At 38.6% G+C, this 14,489-nt stretch overlaps 1 protein-coding gene across 4 annotated transcripts in view; it reads left to right on the top strand.

Annotated features, from left to right (window-relative positions):
* Positions 1 to 14,489, top strand: part of ralgapa1 (Ral GTPase activating protein catalytic subunit alpha 1) — a 210,429-nt gene that overhangs the window by 75,410 nt on the left and 120,530 nt on the right. For 2 of the 4 annotated variants that reach the window (XM_072267609.1, XM_072267616.1), the window contains exons 15-17: positions 1,872 to 2,109; positions 4,669 to 4,830; positions 12,461 to 14,080. In XM_072267609.1, the coding sequence (XP_072123710.1) occupies positions 1,872 to 2,109; positions 4,669 to 4,830; positions 12,461 to 14,080 (2,020 nt within the window). The remainder of the gene's footprint in view (positions 1 to 1,871; positions 2,110 to 4,668; positions 4,831 to 12,460; positions 14,081 to 14,489) is intronic. The other 2 variants (XM_072267625.1, XM_072267634.1) reach the window with 2 other exon arrangements.

A 14,489-nucleotide genomic window follows, 5' to 3' on the forward strand; every position in this document is an offset into this window, starting at 1 on the left:
CCACCCCACCAGCCTCCAGGTCCAACATATTATTCTCCGTAACTTCCGCCACCTCCAACGGGATCCCACCACTAAGCACATCTTTCCCTCCCCACTTCTCTCTGCTTTCTGCAGGGATCGCTCCCTACGTGACTCCCTTGTCCATTCATCCCCCCCATCCCTCCCCACTGATCTCTCTCCTGGCACTTATCCTTGTAAGCGGAACAAGTGCTATACATGCCCTTACACTTCCTCACCACCATTCAGGGCCCCAAACAGTCCTTCCAGGTGAGGTGACACTTCACCTGTGAGTCGGCTGGGGTGATATACTGCATCCGGTGCTCCTGATGTGGCCTTCTATATATTGGCGAGACCCGACACAGACTAGGAGACCGCTTTGCTGAATACCTACGCTCTGTCCGCCAGAGCAAGCAGGATCTCCCAGTGGCCACACATTTTAATTCCACATTCCATTCCCATTCTGACATGTCTATCCACGGCCTCCTCTACTGTAAAGATGAAGCCACACTCAGGTTGGAGGAACAACATCTTATATTCCATCTGGGTAGCCTCCAACCGGATGGCATGAACATCGACTTCTCTAACTTCCGCTAATGCCCCACCTCCCCCTCGTACCCCATCTGTTATTTATTTTTATACACACATTCTTTCTCTCACTCTCCTTTTTCTCCCTCTGTCCCTCTGACTATACCCCTTGCCCATCCTCTGGTTCCCCCCCGCCCCCCTTGTCTTTCTCCCTGGACCTCCTGTCCCATGATCCTCTCATATCCCCTTTGCCAATCACCTGTCCAGCTCTTGGCTCCATCCCTCCCCCTCCTGTCTTCTCCTATCATTTTGGATCTCCCCCTCCCCCTCCCACTTTCAAATCTCTTACTCACTCTTCCTTCAGTTAGTCCTGACGAAGGGTCTCGGCCCGAAACGTCGACTGTACGTCCTCCTAGAGATGCTGCCTGGCCTGCTGCGTTCACCAGCAACTTTGATGTGTGTTGCTTGAATTTCCAGCATCTGCAGATTTCCTGTTGTTTGCGTTTTTAAATTTCCTCAGCAGTTTGTTTTCTTTCACTCCAGATCCAGCATCTACAGTTTCACGTTTCCTGCAATGATGCAGGGCTTGATATAAATGAAGAAATTAGAGATGTATGTGACAAGGGTTAATGTAGTCATCATGTGGGTCTTTAATCCACCAAAAGGCTGGACAGGTTAAATTGGAGTGGGCAATGTAGAAAATGAATTCTGAAATATTTCTAAGATGAATTTCTCAAAGGCAGTGTTGGGGAGCTAAATAAATCTGAGAACTTTTTAGAAATACTTGAAGCAAGGGCCCAGTCCAGTTGAGGAAGGAAAAGCAACTACTAATAGCTAAGAGATACTAGGAGGCTCTGGCTGTTATTCATGTTTTGGCCCCAGCTATTCACAACTTGGTGAATTGGCTGAATGGACCACATGTGATAATTTCAAATTTGTTGATGGTAATGTTTGGTGGGAATACAAGCTGTGATGAGGGCACCTGGACATCAAGGAGATGTGTATGATTGAGGGATTGGGCAAAAACTTTCCGGATATGAGAAAAATGGTTAGTTTTTTTTTTGTAAATTGTGAAGGTCTGTTCTTCTTAATATAGATTTTAGCTTGGATAGGAATTTTTAGGTAATCTGTCAGAATGTTTACTTATGATCATCTGCTGTTTTTTTTACATTAAACTTCTCAACTTGATAACCTATTATTTTCTAGAGTAATATGAGTACTTTAAATAATACAATAAGAAAACATTTTAATGGATGTTTGATCTTTAGATGAAAAAGTTAAAGTTGGACTGGATGGATGTGCATCTATTTTCTAATTGTGTATCAATTGTCTTTTTTATTGTCTAGACACTCATAGTAGCCTGGATCAAAGCAAACTTGGACGTGTATGTTTCCCGGGAGCTATGGGATGAATTATTGGTGGTTTTGTCATCACTTACGTGCTGGGAAGAACTGATCACTGAATGGGCAATGACAATGGAAACTTTGACCAAAGTGTTAGCTCGAAACTTGTACAACCTAGACTTGCATGATCTACCTTTAGATAAATTGAGTGAACAAAAACAGAAAAAACACAAAGGAAAAGGTATAGTTATCAAATATTGTTTAACTGTGATGTAAGAAATATGCCATCATTGGTTTTTTCCCAATGGTAAGTTTAAAAACTTAAACCATTATATTAAAAAAATCATGCAGGATTTTTCTTGTTGTTTATCCATAACTATTTTTCTTCAAAGGTGTGTAACTTTTGATTAGATCTCCTGACATCAATTTATTTTAATAGTCTTTAAGGCTCTTGTATTCAAATATGGAAAATACTCAAAATTATACATTTAAAACATTTCTCTCTGTTCCCTAGTTTTATAAAGGATGCGTATGCGTACTCTAAAAGTTTGGGCAAAACACAGTTCATTGTTTAACCAAATATTGTCGCATCAGTCATTGTGTAACCATTTTGCTTAGTTTTCTGCTATGTATCATACTTTAAGTAAAGCCAAGTTTTAATCTTAAAACAATTGTTTTCTGCTGTTTAAACTAAGGAAAGATAAATGGGAATGCAAGCTGTGGTGAGAGTACCTAGACTTCGTGGGAGTACAGTGAATTCCAGTTATTTGGGACACATTGGGCCTAGTACATTTTTACCCCAATTAGCAAAAGTTTCATGGATATAGTTAAAAATGTGTGAAAAAGACAAACTACCATTTAAAGATTAAGTATTTAAATGAAATACAGAACAAATTAGCACACTACCAATATTACTACCGTACTATTGAAATGTGTATTAGTTCCTAATAATTATCAATGGAGGAACTCATCCAGTGTATGATACCATGTTATTTTGATTGATTGAAAAAGACAAAATCAGCATGGATACCCAGTATCCATTTTCCTTCCAGTTTATGTTGATGAGGTTTCATGTGTGCAGTTGTAGATTTCAACACTCCAGTTAACTACCAGCTGATAATGAGTGTAGGTGAATAGCTTTCAGTTTGGTACAGCAGGGTAATCTTTTGGCTTGTGTCAAATCTTTTCATGGTATCTTGACAAGGATCAAATTTTTTAAAGTCAAAATAAAAAAAATTATCAAAAATCACTGCTTTTTAAATCAGCACTTGTCAGCTCAAATGGATAACATATCACAACATGCAACTTGATGCTATTTATAAATTGTTCACTCTAAGCGTAGTACACTGTCTATTGGGCACACAAGTGCACTCAACTGATGCTAGTTAGAAACTGGCAACAGTCTCCTGTCCCAATTAAGTAGTGTTGTGTCCCAAATAATCAAGGGGTGGGCCGGCATTTTCTCGATTAGTCTTTGATCTTTAACAGTTGTCCCAACTAAGCGGCTGCCCTGATTAACCAGTGGCCCAATAAACCCAAATCCACTGAATATACAAGTTGAGGGATACTATCTTTTATTAGATTAAGCAGGAGAAACAATTGTTTATAAGCTAGCCTCCCTCTGCCAATCCAGGTTGTAGAGTAGATTACTAAATGGAGTTAAGGGTTTCTCAATTTGTATCCAACTGCACAACTGCTTTTTGCTACACTTCACAATCACCTTAGCAATAAAACGTGAAATTAAATTTTGTTTTTTTTCTCCCCCTTGTACTTGCAATATTGTTACTGTGCTGATTCAACTACATACTTTCATTTTTGGAAAATACACTAATTAGAAATTTAATTTATTTTGCAATCCACTAGGGCATGTTTTCCGCTGTCACTGAAATGGAATACTTGTGAACCTTTTGATCATTTATTCACTTACCTTGATGAGTATTGAGGATTTATAGATGCATGTTCCATTTATGAATCTGTACATCAGTTCTAGTTTAACATGTAATAAACTCTGCATATCTGTCATTTTAATTCTTTTCTTTTTCTGTGGTGTTGCTGTCTGGAAAAAACTCCTTAGATTTCTGTACTGGATTCTTTAGAACAGGGGTACCCAGCCTGGGTCCATGGCATTTAAAAAAAAAAGTTGATGTAACAGCATTTTTAGAATCCTTTGACTAGATTGCATTTTTAAATATTTTTATGAAGGAATTACAGTCTACATCTTTATAAAATAAGTCCTGTTAGTACAAAAAGTTTCCTAAACAGATAGTTTGGGTTGGACTACCATTTGAAGGCAATCAGGTCTCCTGTTCTAAACATATCAATCTTATAATGTTTGAGTGAATCTGATACATTTTGTAAATATAAAGTTCTCATCATTTTGGTTGTTTTATCTCGATTCCAGTTGAGAAGGCTGCTAAAAACCAAAGTCTGTGGTGGAGGAATAAATCTCTGACAGCAGCTACCATTAACTACATATACAAAGAAATCCCCAAAAAATTGTTTTTGCTAATTAATAGTGGTGAATAGTATTGCAGTTGTAAAATCATGCCTATAATTTGGCTTTAAAAGTAGATGAAATATTAGTAAATGTAAATGTCTATAATACAGTGAATAAGGGAAAGTTAACCATGCTTTTTTAGGCTATTGCCAAAATATAATGTTTTTCTTGAGTGGAGATGGTGAGACTGCTTTTATTTAAATTTATATTTTACCCATTTGTCAAAGGTCTATTTATCTTTATTGGCCATTAATGATTTAATGGAAAAGATTGCTATTTCAACTGTATGTTGTTGTAATTAAGGTGGCGGTCATGGATGTCAAAGGACTACAGTTGATAAATCATTTTCAAGAGGTTGGAGTCGTGATCAACCTGGACAGGGTCAAATGAGACAGCGAAGTGCGACTACTGCTGGTTCTCCTGGAACAGAAAAAGCAAGAAGCATAGTACGACAGAAAACTATAGGTAAATAGAACTAAATTGGATATTATTCTATTTATCAACGGGACTTTCTGTTAACTCCAAAAAAAAATTCTTTCAGCCATGTCTCTGTGTGTTTTATTGATAGCAGTTTTTAATGGAGTACTGCTTTATAGTTTACTCTTTATATTATTGATGGTTTGTATATCAAATAAATAGGATCGACTTAAGTGGCTTCATACAGTTCACTGAAGTGATGTAAGTTATTTCATATCCTTTTCCAGCAACAAATTTAAAATTGGAGCATTTAAGACCATAAGATATAGGTGCAGAATTAAGCCATTTGGCCCATCAAATCTGCTCTGCCATTTCATCATGGGTGATCTATTTTCGCTCTCAGTCCCAATCTCCTGTCTTACTCCCGTATCCCTTCATGCCCTGACTAATCAAGATTCTATCCATCTCTGCCTTAAATATACCCAATCACAGCCACCTGTGGCAACGAATTCCATAGACTCACCACTCTCTAACTAAAGAAATTCCTCAAGTCTGTTCTAAAAGGATGCCCCTCTATTCCTCGGCTGTGTCCTTTAATCTTTGACTCTTTTAATATTCTTATTCAAGGTAAGGATATATACTTTAGCAAGAACAGTTTGATTTTTTTCCATGAAAGATTAGTTTTTATCAGCATGGCTATGCCATTCTCTGTATCACCTCTTGCACTCTTTGGCTTGCCACATCATGTGCCCTTTGTTTTCCATTTTCTCAATTATAGTTCAGGTTATCTCTCTGACCTATTTCTTCACTCCCTTTTCCTTTCCAGCTACACCCTGTATCTGCTGTTGCTGAAAGCGCTACCTCAGAGCTACATGCAGTGACACTTCCTTATGTGCAGTTGGTTGGTCCTTTGCCTTCAAATATCTAAAGATATAATATTGTGCAAATCATTTTGCTCAGTCAAGGCCTTGTATCAACCAGCTGAGTTCCTCCAGCAGATTGTTTGTTGCTCCACATCCTAACATCTATAGTCTGTCATGATTCTTCTTCACCCTGCGTAGTCACAGCAGTTTAACAGCCCCACCTTTTTTATTAGCTCTCTTATTTCCAAGGAACGGATTTCTATGGTTTGCAGCAGATTTCATTATATATAGTAGTTCCAGATCTGAATGGATGCCTGTAATAATTAACAACCATTTCCAAAATAGTTCACTCTAAGTTGATTGTGGAGTATTTCAGAGACTCAGTCAATTGCATTCCTTAAGCTCTCAATTCTTATTTCACAAACTCTGTGATGCTAAACCTGATTTTCTGATTCAATATTTGATGAGGTTGTAGGCTTTTGTCATTTTGGTGCTTTTTTTTTTTAAAAAGACCTATTTCTAGTGAAGGCTCTGCCCTTTTGACTTGCCTATAGTCTTTTCTAAGTTTGACCACACTACCCTTCTCCTAGGCCAATCCTTGTTCATTCAGCTCAATGAGGATGCTCTCACATTAGTTCTAATAATAAAGCATCTTCTAACATTCTCAACACTGCATTTTTTTTTTTCTGAATTCAACAAGCTTTACTCCACCCTTTACTTGCCATCTAATTACTTCATTTGGTAATATAATTCAAGAGCCTCATGTTCATAGATCCTGTCTTGCCGCCAACCTTGCCAACTTTACATTATTGTCTGATCATTTGTCCCACTTTTGGATGTGGATGATCTAAATACTGCTCCATGTAACCATTAGGAAAATTTGAAGTTGTTACATAGATCATAGAAATCTACAGCGTTTTACAAACCCTTTGGCCCACAATGTTGTGACGACCATGTTGTGCTATACATATAACCAGCAGGTTTCATGTGATTACTTTGAGTATAGAAGCAGAGATATCAAATGCTCAAATGTAAACCGTTTCATTCCTGGAATCATTTCTGTGTAAACTCTCTGGCTGCTCTCCAGGGCCATCACATCTTTCCTTACGTGGTAATATTGCTCACAATGCAGTCTGACCAGCTCCGTACAAAGCCTCAAAACATTGATACCCTTGAAATAAATGCAAACATTGCACTTGCCTTCTTTCATCTCACTTGCAAGTTAACCCACAGGAAATCCTGAACTCGTCCCCACATCCCATTGAAACTCAATTTCCAAATTTTCTCCATTTTCCTTTTCTCCTTTTCTCTTACTATTAATTAGGGGTCCAGATCGTTAATGTATATCGTGAACAGTTGCAGACCCAGCACCAACCCCTGTGGCACACAGTTCACCACTGATTGCCAACCAGAAAAACACCCATGTATCCCAACTTTCTGCTTTCTATTAGTTAATCAATTCTCTATCCATGCTAATACATCACTCCCAACTCTCTGCATCCTTATCTTATGGATAAGTCCTTTATGCGGCACCTTATTGAATGACTTCGGAATATCCAAGTAAATGACATCCATCTGTTCCCCTCTATCCATTGCACTCATTATGTCCTCAAAGAACTCCAGTAAGTTTGTCAAACAGGACCTGCCTTTGCTGAATCCATGCTGCATCTGCCTGATGGACTGACTCATTTCTTTCCAGATGCCTTGCTATACTTCTTTAATGATAACTTCAAGCAATACCCCAACTACAGATGTTAAACTAACTGGCCTATAAGTTACCTGCCTTTTGCCTACATCCTTTGTTGAACAGTGGCATGATCACCAGGAACCACAATGGGGTCCACCAGCTCCCACATCATGCAGCCGCACCACTTGATCCTGTATCATCCCTTTATTTAATTAGCTGTAATTTAGTGACTTTTTATTCAACCACTACAAAAACTTTGCTTGCTACCTACCTATGCCTCCTCGCCAAAGCCTCAAGTTCCCACTCCTACACTGCTCCCCTCACATAATGGCCGCTCTGCTTTGACCCTGCTTTACTTTTATTTGCTCCTGCTAATGAATCGCGAACTGATTGGTCCACAGCTAATGTACCAAGCCCTGCAAAATGTTCCTTTTTTTTAAAAATTCTTCTTCTTGACCTGTGCAAAGACCCTCTCCCCCCCCCCCTTTCAACCGGTCCGCCACTAATGCCTCTGCTTTAAGTATTCTGGAAATATGCTCTGAACGTACATCCTATCTACTCCTTTCAATATGGGGTTGGTTTCAATTATGTCCCCCACATTCTTCTAAACTGCAATGGATACAGGCCCAGAGCCATCAAATAAACCACATGTTAGTCCTTTTACTCCTGGGTTCATTTTTGTAAGCCTTCTCTTGACCCTCTACAATGGCTCCCTGACATCCTTTCTTAGATATGGGGCTCAGAACTGCTCAATATACCAGCTTGTTGTCTGATAAATGCCTTAGAATGCCTCAGCATTACATTCTTGTCTTTATACTCTAGTCCTCTTTTAAATGAATAGTAAAATTACATTTGCTTTCCTTGTTACCAGCTCAAACTGCAGATTGACTTCTGGGGAAATCGTTCACTAGCACTCTTAAAGATCCTGTGCATCTCTGATTTTTGAATTTTCTCCCCATTTAGAAACTAGTCTGTGCCTTTATTCCTTCTACCAATGTGCATGATCATATACTTCCCAAGAGTGTATTCTTTGCCGATTCTCCAAATCAATCCATATCCTTCTGCAGACTCCCCCTTTCTCAACACTATCTGTGTCTCCATCTATTATTGTTTTGTCTGCAAACTTTGCCACAATGCCATCGATTCTGTCATCCATATCATTGGCATCTCATGTAATGAACCCAACACTGACGCCTGTGGAATACCGGCAGCCAACCAGTAAAAACCTCTTTAATCCAATCTTAACCCACTGCCAGTCAGCAAATCTTTGTGCATGCTAGTACCTTTTCTGTAATACCACATGCTCTTTGTCTATTCTGCCTGTTATTTCAACAGATCTATCAGACATTTCCCTCTAAGGAATCCGTGTTGACTTGAGCCTATTTGATCATGTTACCCAAAGTTCCCTGAAACCTCATACTTAATAATGGACTTCAGGATCTTGCCAAACACTGAAATCAGGTGAACTGGCCTATCACTTCCTATCTTTACCTCCCCCTCCTCTTAAAGAGGAGAGTGATATTAGCATGACATATTAACCTCGATCCCCTCTTGCACGTGACCACTTTGAAAGGATGTCCCCTGGGCATGGTGCAGTTTTCAAATGTCTATTTCAGAGCACAGCATGCTATCCCATGTTCCCCCATGTACAACTGCATTACAGTGATACATTCTACAGCTGGTTGTTCTTCGTTATTCCCTTGATTTGCAGACTGCAATTCACTTGCTTTTTCTGGTATTAGCTCACCGTTAATCCTTTTTAGAACTCGCATTTTCTTATCATTGATTTCACTTTCCTCCCTCGTCAATAGTTTGAGATTAAACGGGAATTTCTGCCATCATTGTTTAATCTATAAAAATGCTTGCTTCCACATGTTATACTTACTAAGATAGTGAATTTGCCAATAGCAAGTTCAGACTAGTACTGGGCTTCACACAAAACTTCACTGTTCTTCTAACTTACTGACATACTATTTTATTTCTTGCTTTTTTTTAAAACCATTAATTATGGTTACCTCCATTTCTTCATATTGCATTACATTTTTCAACTTAATCACACTATAAATGGCCTGAATCCTCAATGGCAGGGTTCCCAACCTGGGATCCACGGACCTCTTGCATAATGGTATTGGTCTATGGCATAAAAAAGATTGGGAACCCCTGTCCTGTGGATTTATTCGTGACTATCTTGCATTGATGACCAATATTTCTTTGCACCACTATAAAAAGATGGTTAATCTACCAGAATTAATTTCTATCAGGTCAATCTGTTGCATTCATATTGCTTGGAGGAATTAGGCCATCTCTTTCAATATTTATGATTGATGTATTTGTTCTAATATTATCGTCATTAAACCAGTTTTTGGTCCTTTCTCCAGCAGCTCTAGACTTAACATTGCCTGGAGACAGAATAGTTTGCAATACTGATTGTGCTCCAAATAACCCTGTATTACAAACAGTACCTCAGGGCATTTGGCCGATACTGCCAGCCTTGTCACTGAAATATTCTTGAAATCCACTGGCTAACTATGCAAACCAATATCACTGATCCAACGTAGGCTAATAATGCCAGTGTTAAGGGCTTCATTACACTCACTTGGCTTCAAAGAGCATGCCACATCATTTGCATGCTAGGTTCTTAAAACACAAAATATTTCAAGCTCCTACAATATATGCGGACAGGATAAGATACATTAATGCTTTCAGAGTGTTGAAAGTTATGCCATCCATACTGATTCCAGCAGTTCTGTCTTCCGACTGCTCAAATTGCAGAAGGAGAATCCAGAAAGGGATTGAAAACTTCAAGACCATTTGCTGGGTAAATAGAAGCCCCTTGTATGTAGTTTAAGGACAGATTACCCATTTCTGTCTGTCCAGTCAAGCCATCTGTGAAAGAATCTGCCAGACTCAAGGGCATGATATGCCTTGAAACCCACATAACTAGAGTCAACTTCAATATCAAGGGAATACATTTGGATACGGTAATGAGTATTCTGTAACTTCCTCGGCTTTACAATTCTATCACTTTAAAAATTAAACTCTTTTCATTGTTTTGTATGGTTTTTGTTCATTTAAGTATGCAACAATATACTATGTTAAAGAGGTAAACAATGTAGCCCAGTAGCTTTGTATTTATGAGGAATGCCAATGTGTTTGTGCAGAATTGCTCTCGTTGTTCCATGAACGTATCACCATGATGGGGATTCTGGCATAAGTGTAGGCCTTGAAACTTGTAAGGTGCTCTTCATGATTTCTCGTTTCCACTCCTCATGGAACAGAAAGCAGTTCCAGAGATATTACTCTTTGCTTGCTTTATCTGCATCAACAAGTACTTGCAGAATTAGATGATAGTTAAATGGTTTGAGTTTCAGATACTACTTCACATCCTTGTCATTTATTTAATCTTATCTTGAAAAAACTTTTTGTCATAAATGCAGTTGATGATCATCTCTGTTTGGATTAGTTGAAAACCCCTTTCTAGCAATCAAATCTACAGCTTCGTTTTTTTTTCTTGTGCAGCTTTGAAGCTAAGATTCTAAATCTACAGCAACACACATCAAAGTTGCTGGTGAATGCAGCAGGCCAGGCAGCATCTCCAGGAAGAGGTACAGTCGATATGTCAGGCCGAGACCCTTCGTCCTGACACGTTAACTCTACCTCTTCCTGGAGATGCTGCCTGGCCTGCTGCATTCACCAGCAACTTTGATGTGTGTTGCTTGAATTTCCAGCATCTGCAGAATTCCTGTTGTTTGCGTTCTAAAACTATAGTCGGTTGTTTTCCCTGTAAACCTGAAATACATCCTTGAGCAATTTGCCACCACTGTTCTATTGTCTTCTTTGCAAATTTCACTATTTTATTTTACTACTTTGTGTGGAAGATATTAAAATGAATGAAAATTGAATAAAATTTATCCTGTTACTGACTTTGAAATGTTATGTTAGTCTATCTGAACTCCTCGTTCATGGTAGTTCACAGAATTGTCTTCTGCTGTTCTGTTGTTTGTTTTTGTATGTCCTAGTTTTGTCTTTGTGAAGACTTTTTTTTATTACTACTATTCTTGGCTTCTATTCCATTCTTTTCTCTTAATTTTTAACTTTTTTTTAAAGCCATCGGAAGCCGATCCATTGATGATTGTGTTTGTCCATCGGCCTCTATGCGCAATGCTAAAAGTGCACCTGTTCTGCTCCATTCTTCCAATCCTTACCTGCTTGACTTAGTCCTCACCCCCTTTTTTGATGATCTTCCAGGTAGTTCCAGCTCTGCTTACTTCCTCTGCCTGTTTACCATTTGTCTTATTACTGCTTGGCAATTCTAACTGCATAGCAATTAATAGGACTTGCAAAATGGAGTAGAATTTAAAAGCTTGGTTTGATGCTAAATTAATTAGCACTAGCAATTGGCAAATGCATGTGTTATGTATATAACATTTAAAAATAAATGTGAAACAAAGACGCTGGTTGTAAATAGGTTAGCAGGCTCTGTGAGAAAATAATTTGGGCAGGACTCTTCAGAATTGAAAATTCGAAGGTTTGTGTTTTAGCTTGTGCATTCCCCTAGTATTTAAAGAAGTGAATTAACATTGCTAAACCTTGTATAGTTGGTATATAATTTTATCAAAACTAAGGGGGGTTTAGACATCACAGATCTTAAAGATTTTGCAAGTTGTAAAATGTGATTGATTTTCATTGTTTGAAATGGCTTCATTTTTGTGTTTGTGTTTTCTGAATTGTCGTGATCCTTAATAATTTTTCTGCAAGTAATGAGTTTGGGGATGAGAAGGCTTGCATGCTTAAACAATGCTCTTCCATTTAGCCTAGTCATTCTAATAGTGAGAAATTGACTGAAAAAAAGTCTGGAAATCCACAATATAAGTTTGGTAACTAATTCAAAATACTAACAATTGGATAACTGGGAGAGCATTTTGCATAATTTTACACATAATTGATGATTCATAGTGGTCAGGTGTGTTGATCTCAGTGGTCATATTTCTGTCCCTTAAGCTAATTTTCAATATTCTGTCCTGAGCTGCCTTGGACACATGCAAGGGAAGCCTTATAATCATAATACTTTGGTGGGAAAATCCCAATCCCCTGAGATTATAACGGTTAATTTTGATTTGTTTTCAAGATCTTGATGATGCCCAAATTATGTCACGGCCTACTCGAATGAGGCATTATTCTCAGAGTGAAGAAAATACCTCTGAAGTATTCAGCACTGCACGTGAAGATCAGGCAATGCCACGAAGCAGCAGCACATCAGACATAATGGAACCATTCATAGCTGAAAGAGCTAAAGGTGCAGTTCCTGTTATTGACAGCTCATCAGTTCCTTCAAGTTTGCAGTGTTCTGCAGAAGTGATTTTATTATCTAGGTCCAATGAAAGTGACTTTACAGATGCACAAGAAGGCTCTCTGGAAGTCGGTGATAGTATTTATGATCATCTTTGTCATCTTGTAGATGTAGGAACTGTAGCATCTTATTATGAGTACAGTCAGCACACAGTAGATGACAGTGAGCCTGACTTGCTGTCTTCCATACGGAAATACTTTAATGAGACTATTCAAGAGTCTGAGCATACCAAACAGAGCTTGGGGGAAGATGAAACTACTTTTCCTTTAAATGAAGATAATGAGTTGATGGTAGATGAGACAGAGTTGGATTGTGCGGGTCTAGTGAGAATGTATGGTGCTTATAGCCAGGATGTGGCTTTGGGAGGGGAAAGTAACACACTGGTAAAAACGCAAGACCTCAAAAATGGCGAAAACTCTTCTCCATATCCAGAAGAGGATTTTCTGAGTATTGATACGTTATCTTATAGAGGAAATAAGGTACCAGAGACTAATATTGAACAGCATAATAGTAAACAAGTTGAAAGCTTTGACCGGGGGATTTCATCAAAGATGGACTCAGAAAATCCAGATTGCAAACAGAGGAGAAAAGTCTTTACTCACCAGAAGGCAACTGGGGTAGAACATAGAAATGTGATATTATCAGCAAATCATCATAGATCCGTGCAGAATTTCAACAAAGTAGTAGGTCATAGTAAAAGGAAGCAGCTATCTGATGCCAATTATCAAACTTCAAATGTCACTGAATTTGCCAATGAGATAACTGATGCATATAGCATGTATTCAAATAAAATTCCACATGGTACCACAATTACTGACTCACTTGCTGCTTTAAGTGCACAAAATTCTACAGCTAACCAAGAAATCACTGCAGCATCATCAGAGACACAGTTTTTAAGCACAGCAAATAAGAAAAAAGATGGCAGCTTGCATGTTAGTTTTAGCCCATTTACTGAGTCTGTGCAGTTCCACAGCCCATTGGACAGTAAGGAAGCTCACTGGAAGTTCAGGCTTCGAAGACTTAGTGGTTTCAGCAGTGGTTCATCGGCGCCAACTGACTCAGTGAAACACGGTGTCTATAAGCTCCTAGACACTAAAGTTTCTCATACTGAATGCAAGAACCGAAAGTCAACACTGGTTACTGCTACAAGTGTCCCAGTACTGAAGGGAAGTACAGGTTGTAGTCAGGTGACCGGTCATGAAGCGATCAGGTCCTGTAGCTTACAGGAATCTGTGCAGCAGCAAAGTTCCCTAGGCAGTGTTTATAGAACTGTTGTACACGCTTTTTCAAAGTCGAAGGCAAATGTTTCCCCACAGAGACAGAGAAAAGTACCAGCAGAGGCTCCACTGAGGGATCTGTACAGTCATGTTTTGGGATATTTTGGAAGGAAAGTTGCAGGTGAGCACTAACAGTGTGCAAAGCACAAAGAAGCACCTGTTTGGCTTGATGCAACTGAAAAGCTTTAAGCAATCAAATAGCTTGGGGATGAACACTGCTTTTAATTGGTTTTGCATGCGCTTTTGATCAGCTGGTATGTCCTGGCAAAGCATTTGACCCCTCATAAAATTAATACTAATGTTTCTTTTTCTGTGTGTGTGTTTGCGCAGGTTTTCAGTTGTTAATCTTTGAAAGTAAATTCAATTGTGGTTAGTTGTGGAAGCATAGTCAATCTGCGTTTAATGTACTTTACATATCTTTAGCACTAGAGGGCAGCATTTGTGTACTTTAGAACACAATCTCTCAATAGTCTAGTTGAGACATCACATTTGTAGAAATTCCTATTTTGGCTTTCATGAAAGTGAACCTA

This window comes from Mobula birostris, chromosome 1 (assembly GCF_030028105.1).
Source record: "Mobula birostris isolate sMobBir1 chromosome 1, sMobBir1.hap1, whole genome shotgun sequence".
In the NCBI taxonomy this organism is placed as follows: Eukaryota; Metazoa; Chordata; class Chondrichthyes; order Myliobatiformes; family Myliobatidae; genus Mobula; species Mobula birostris.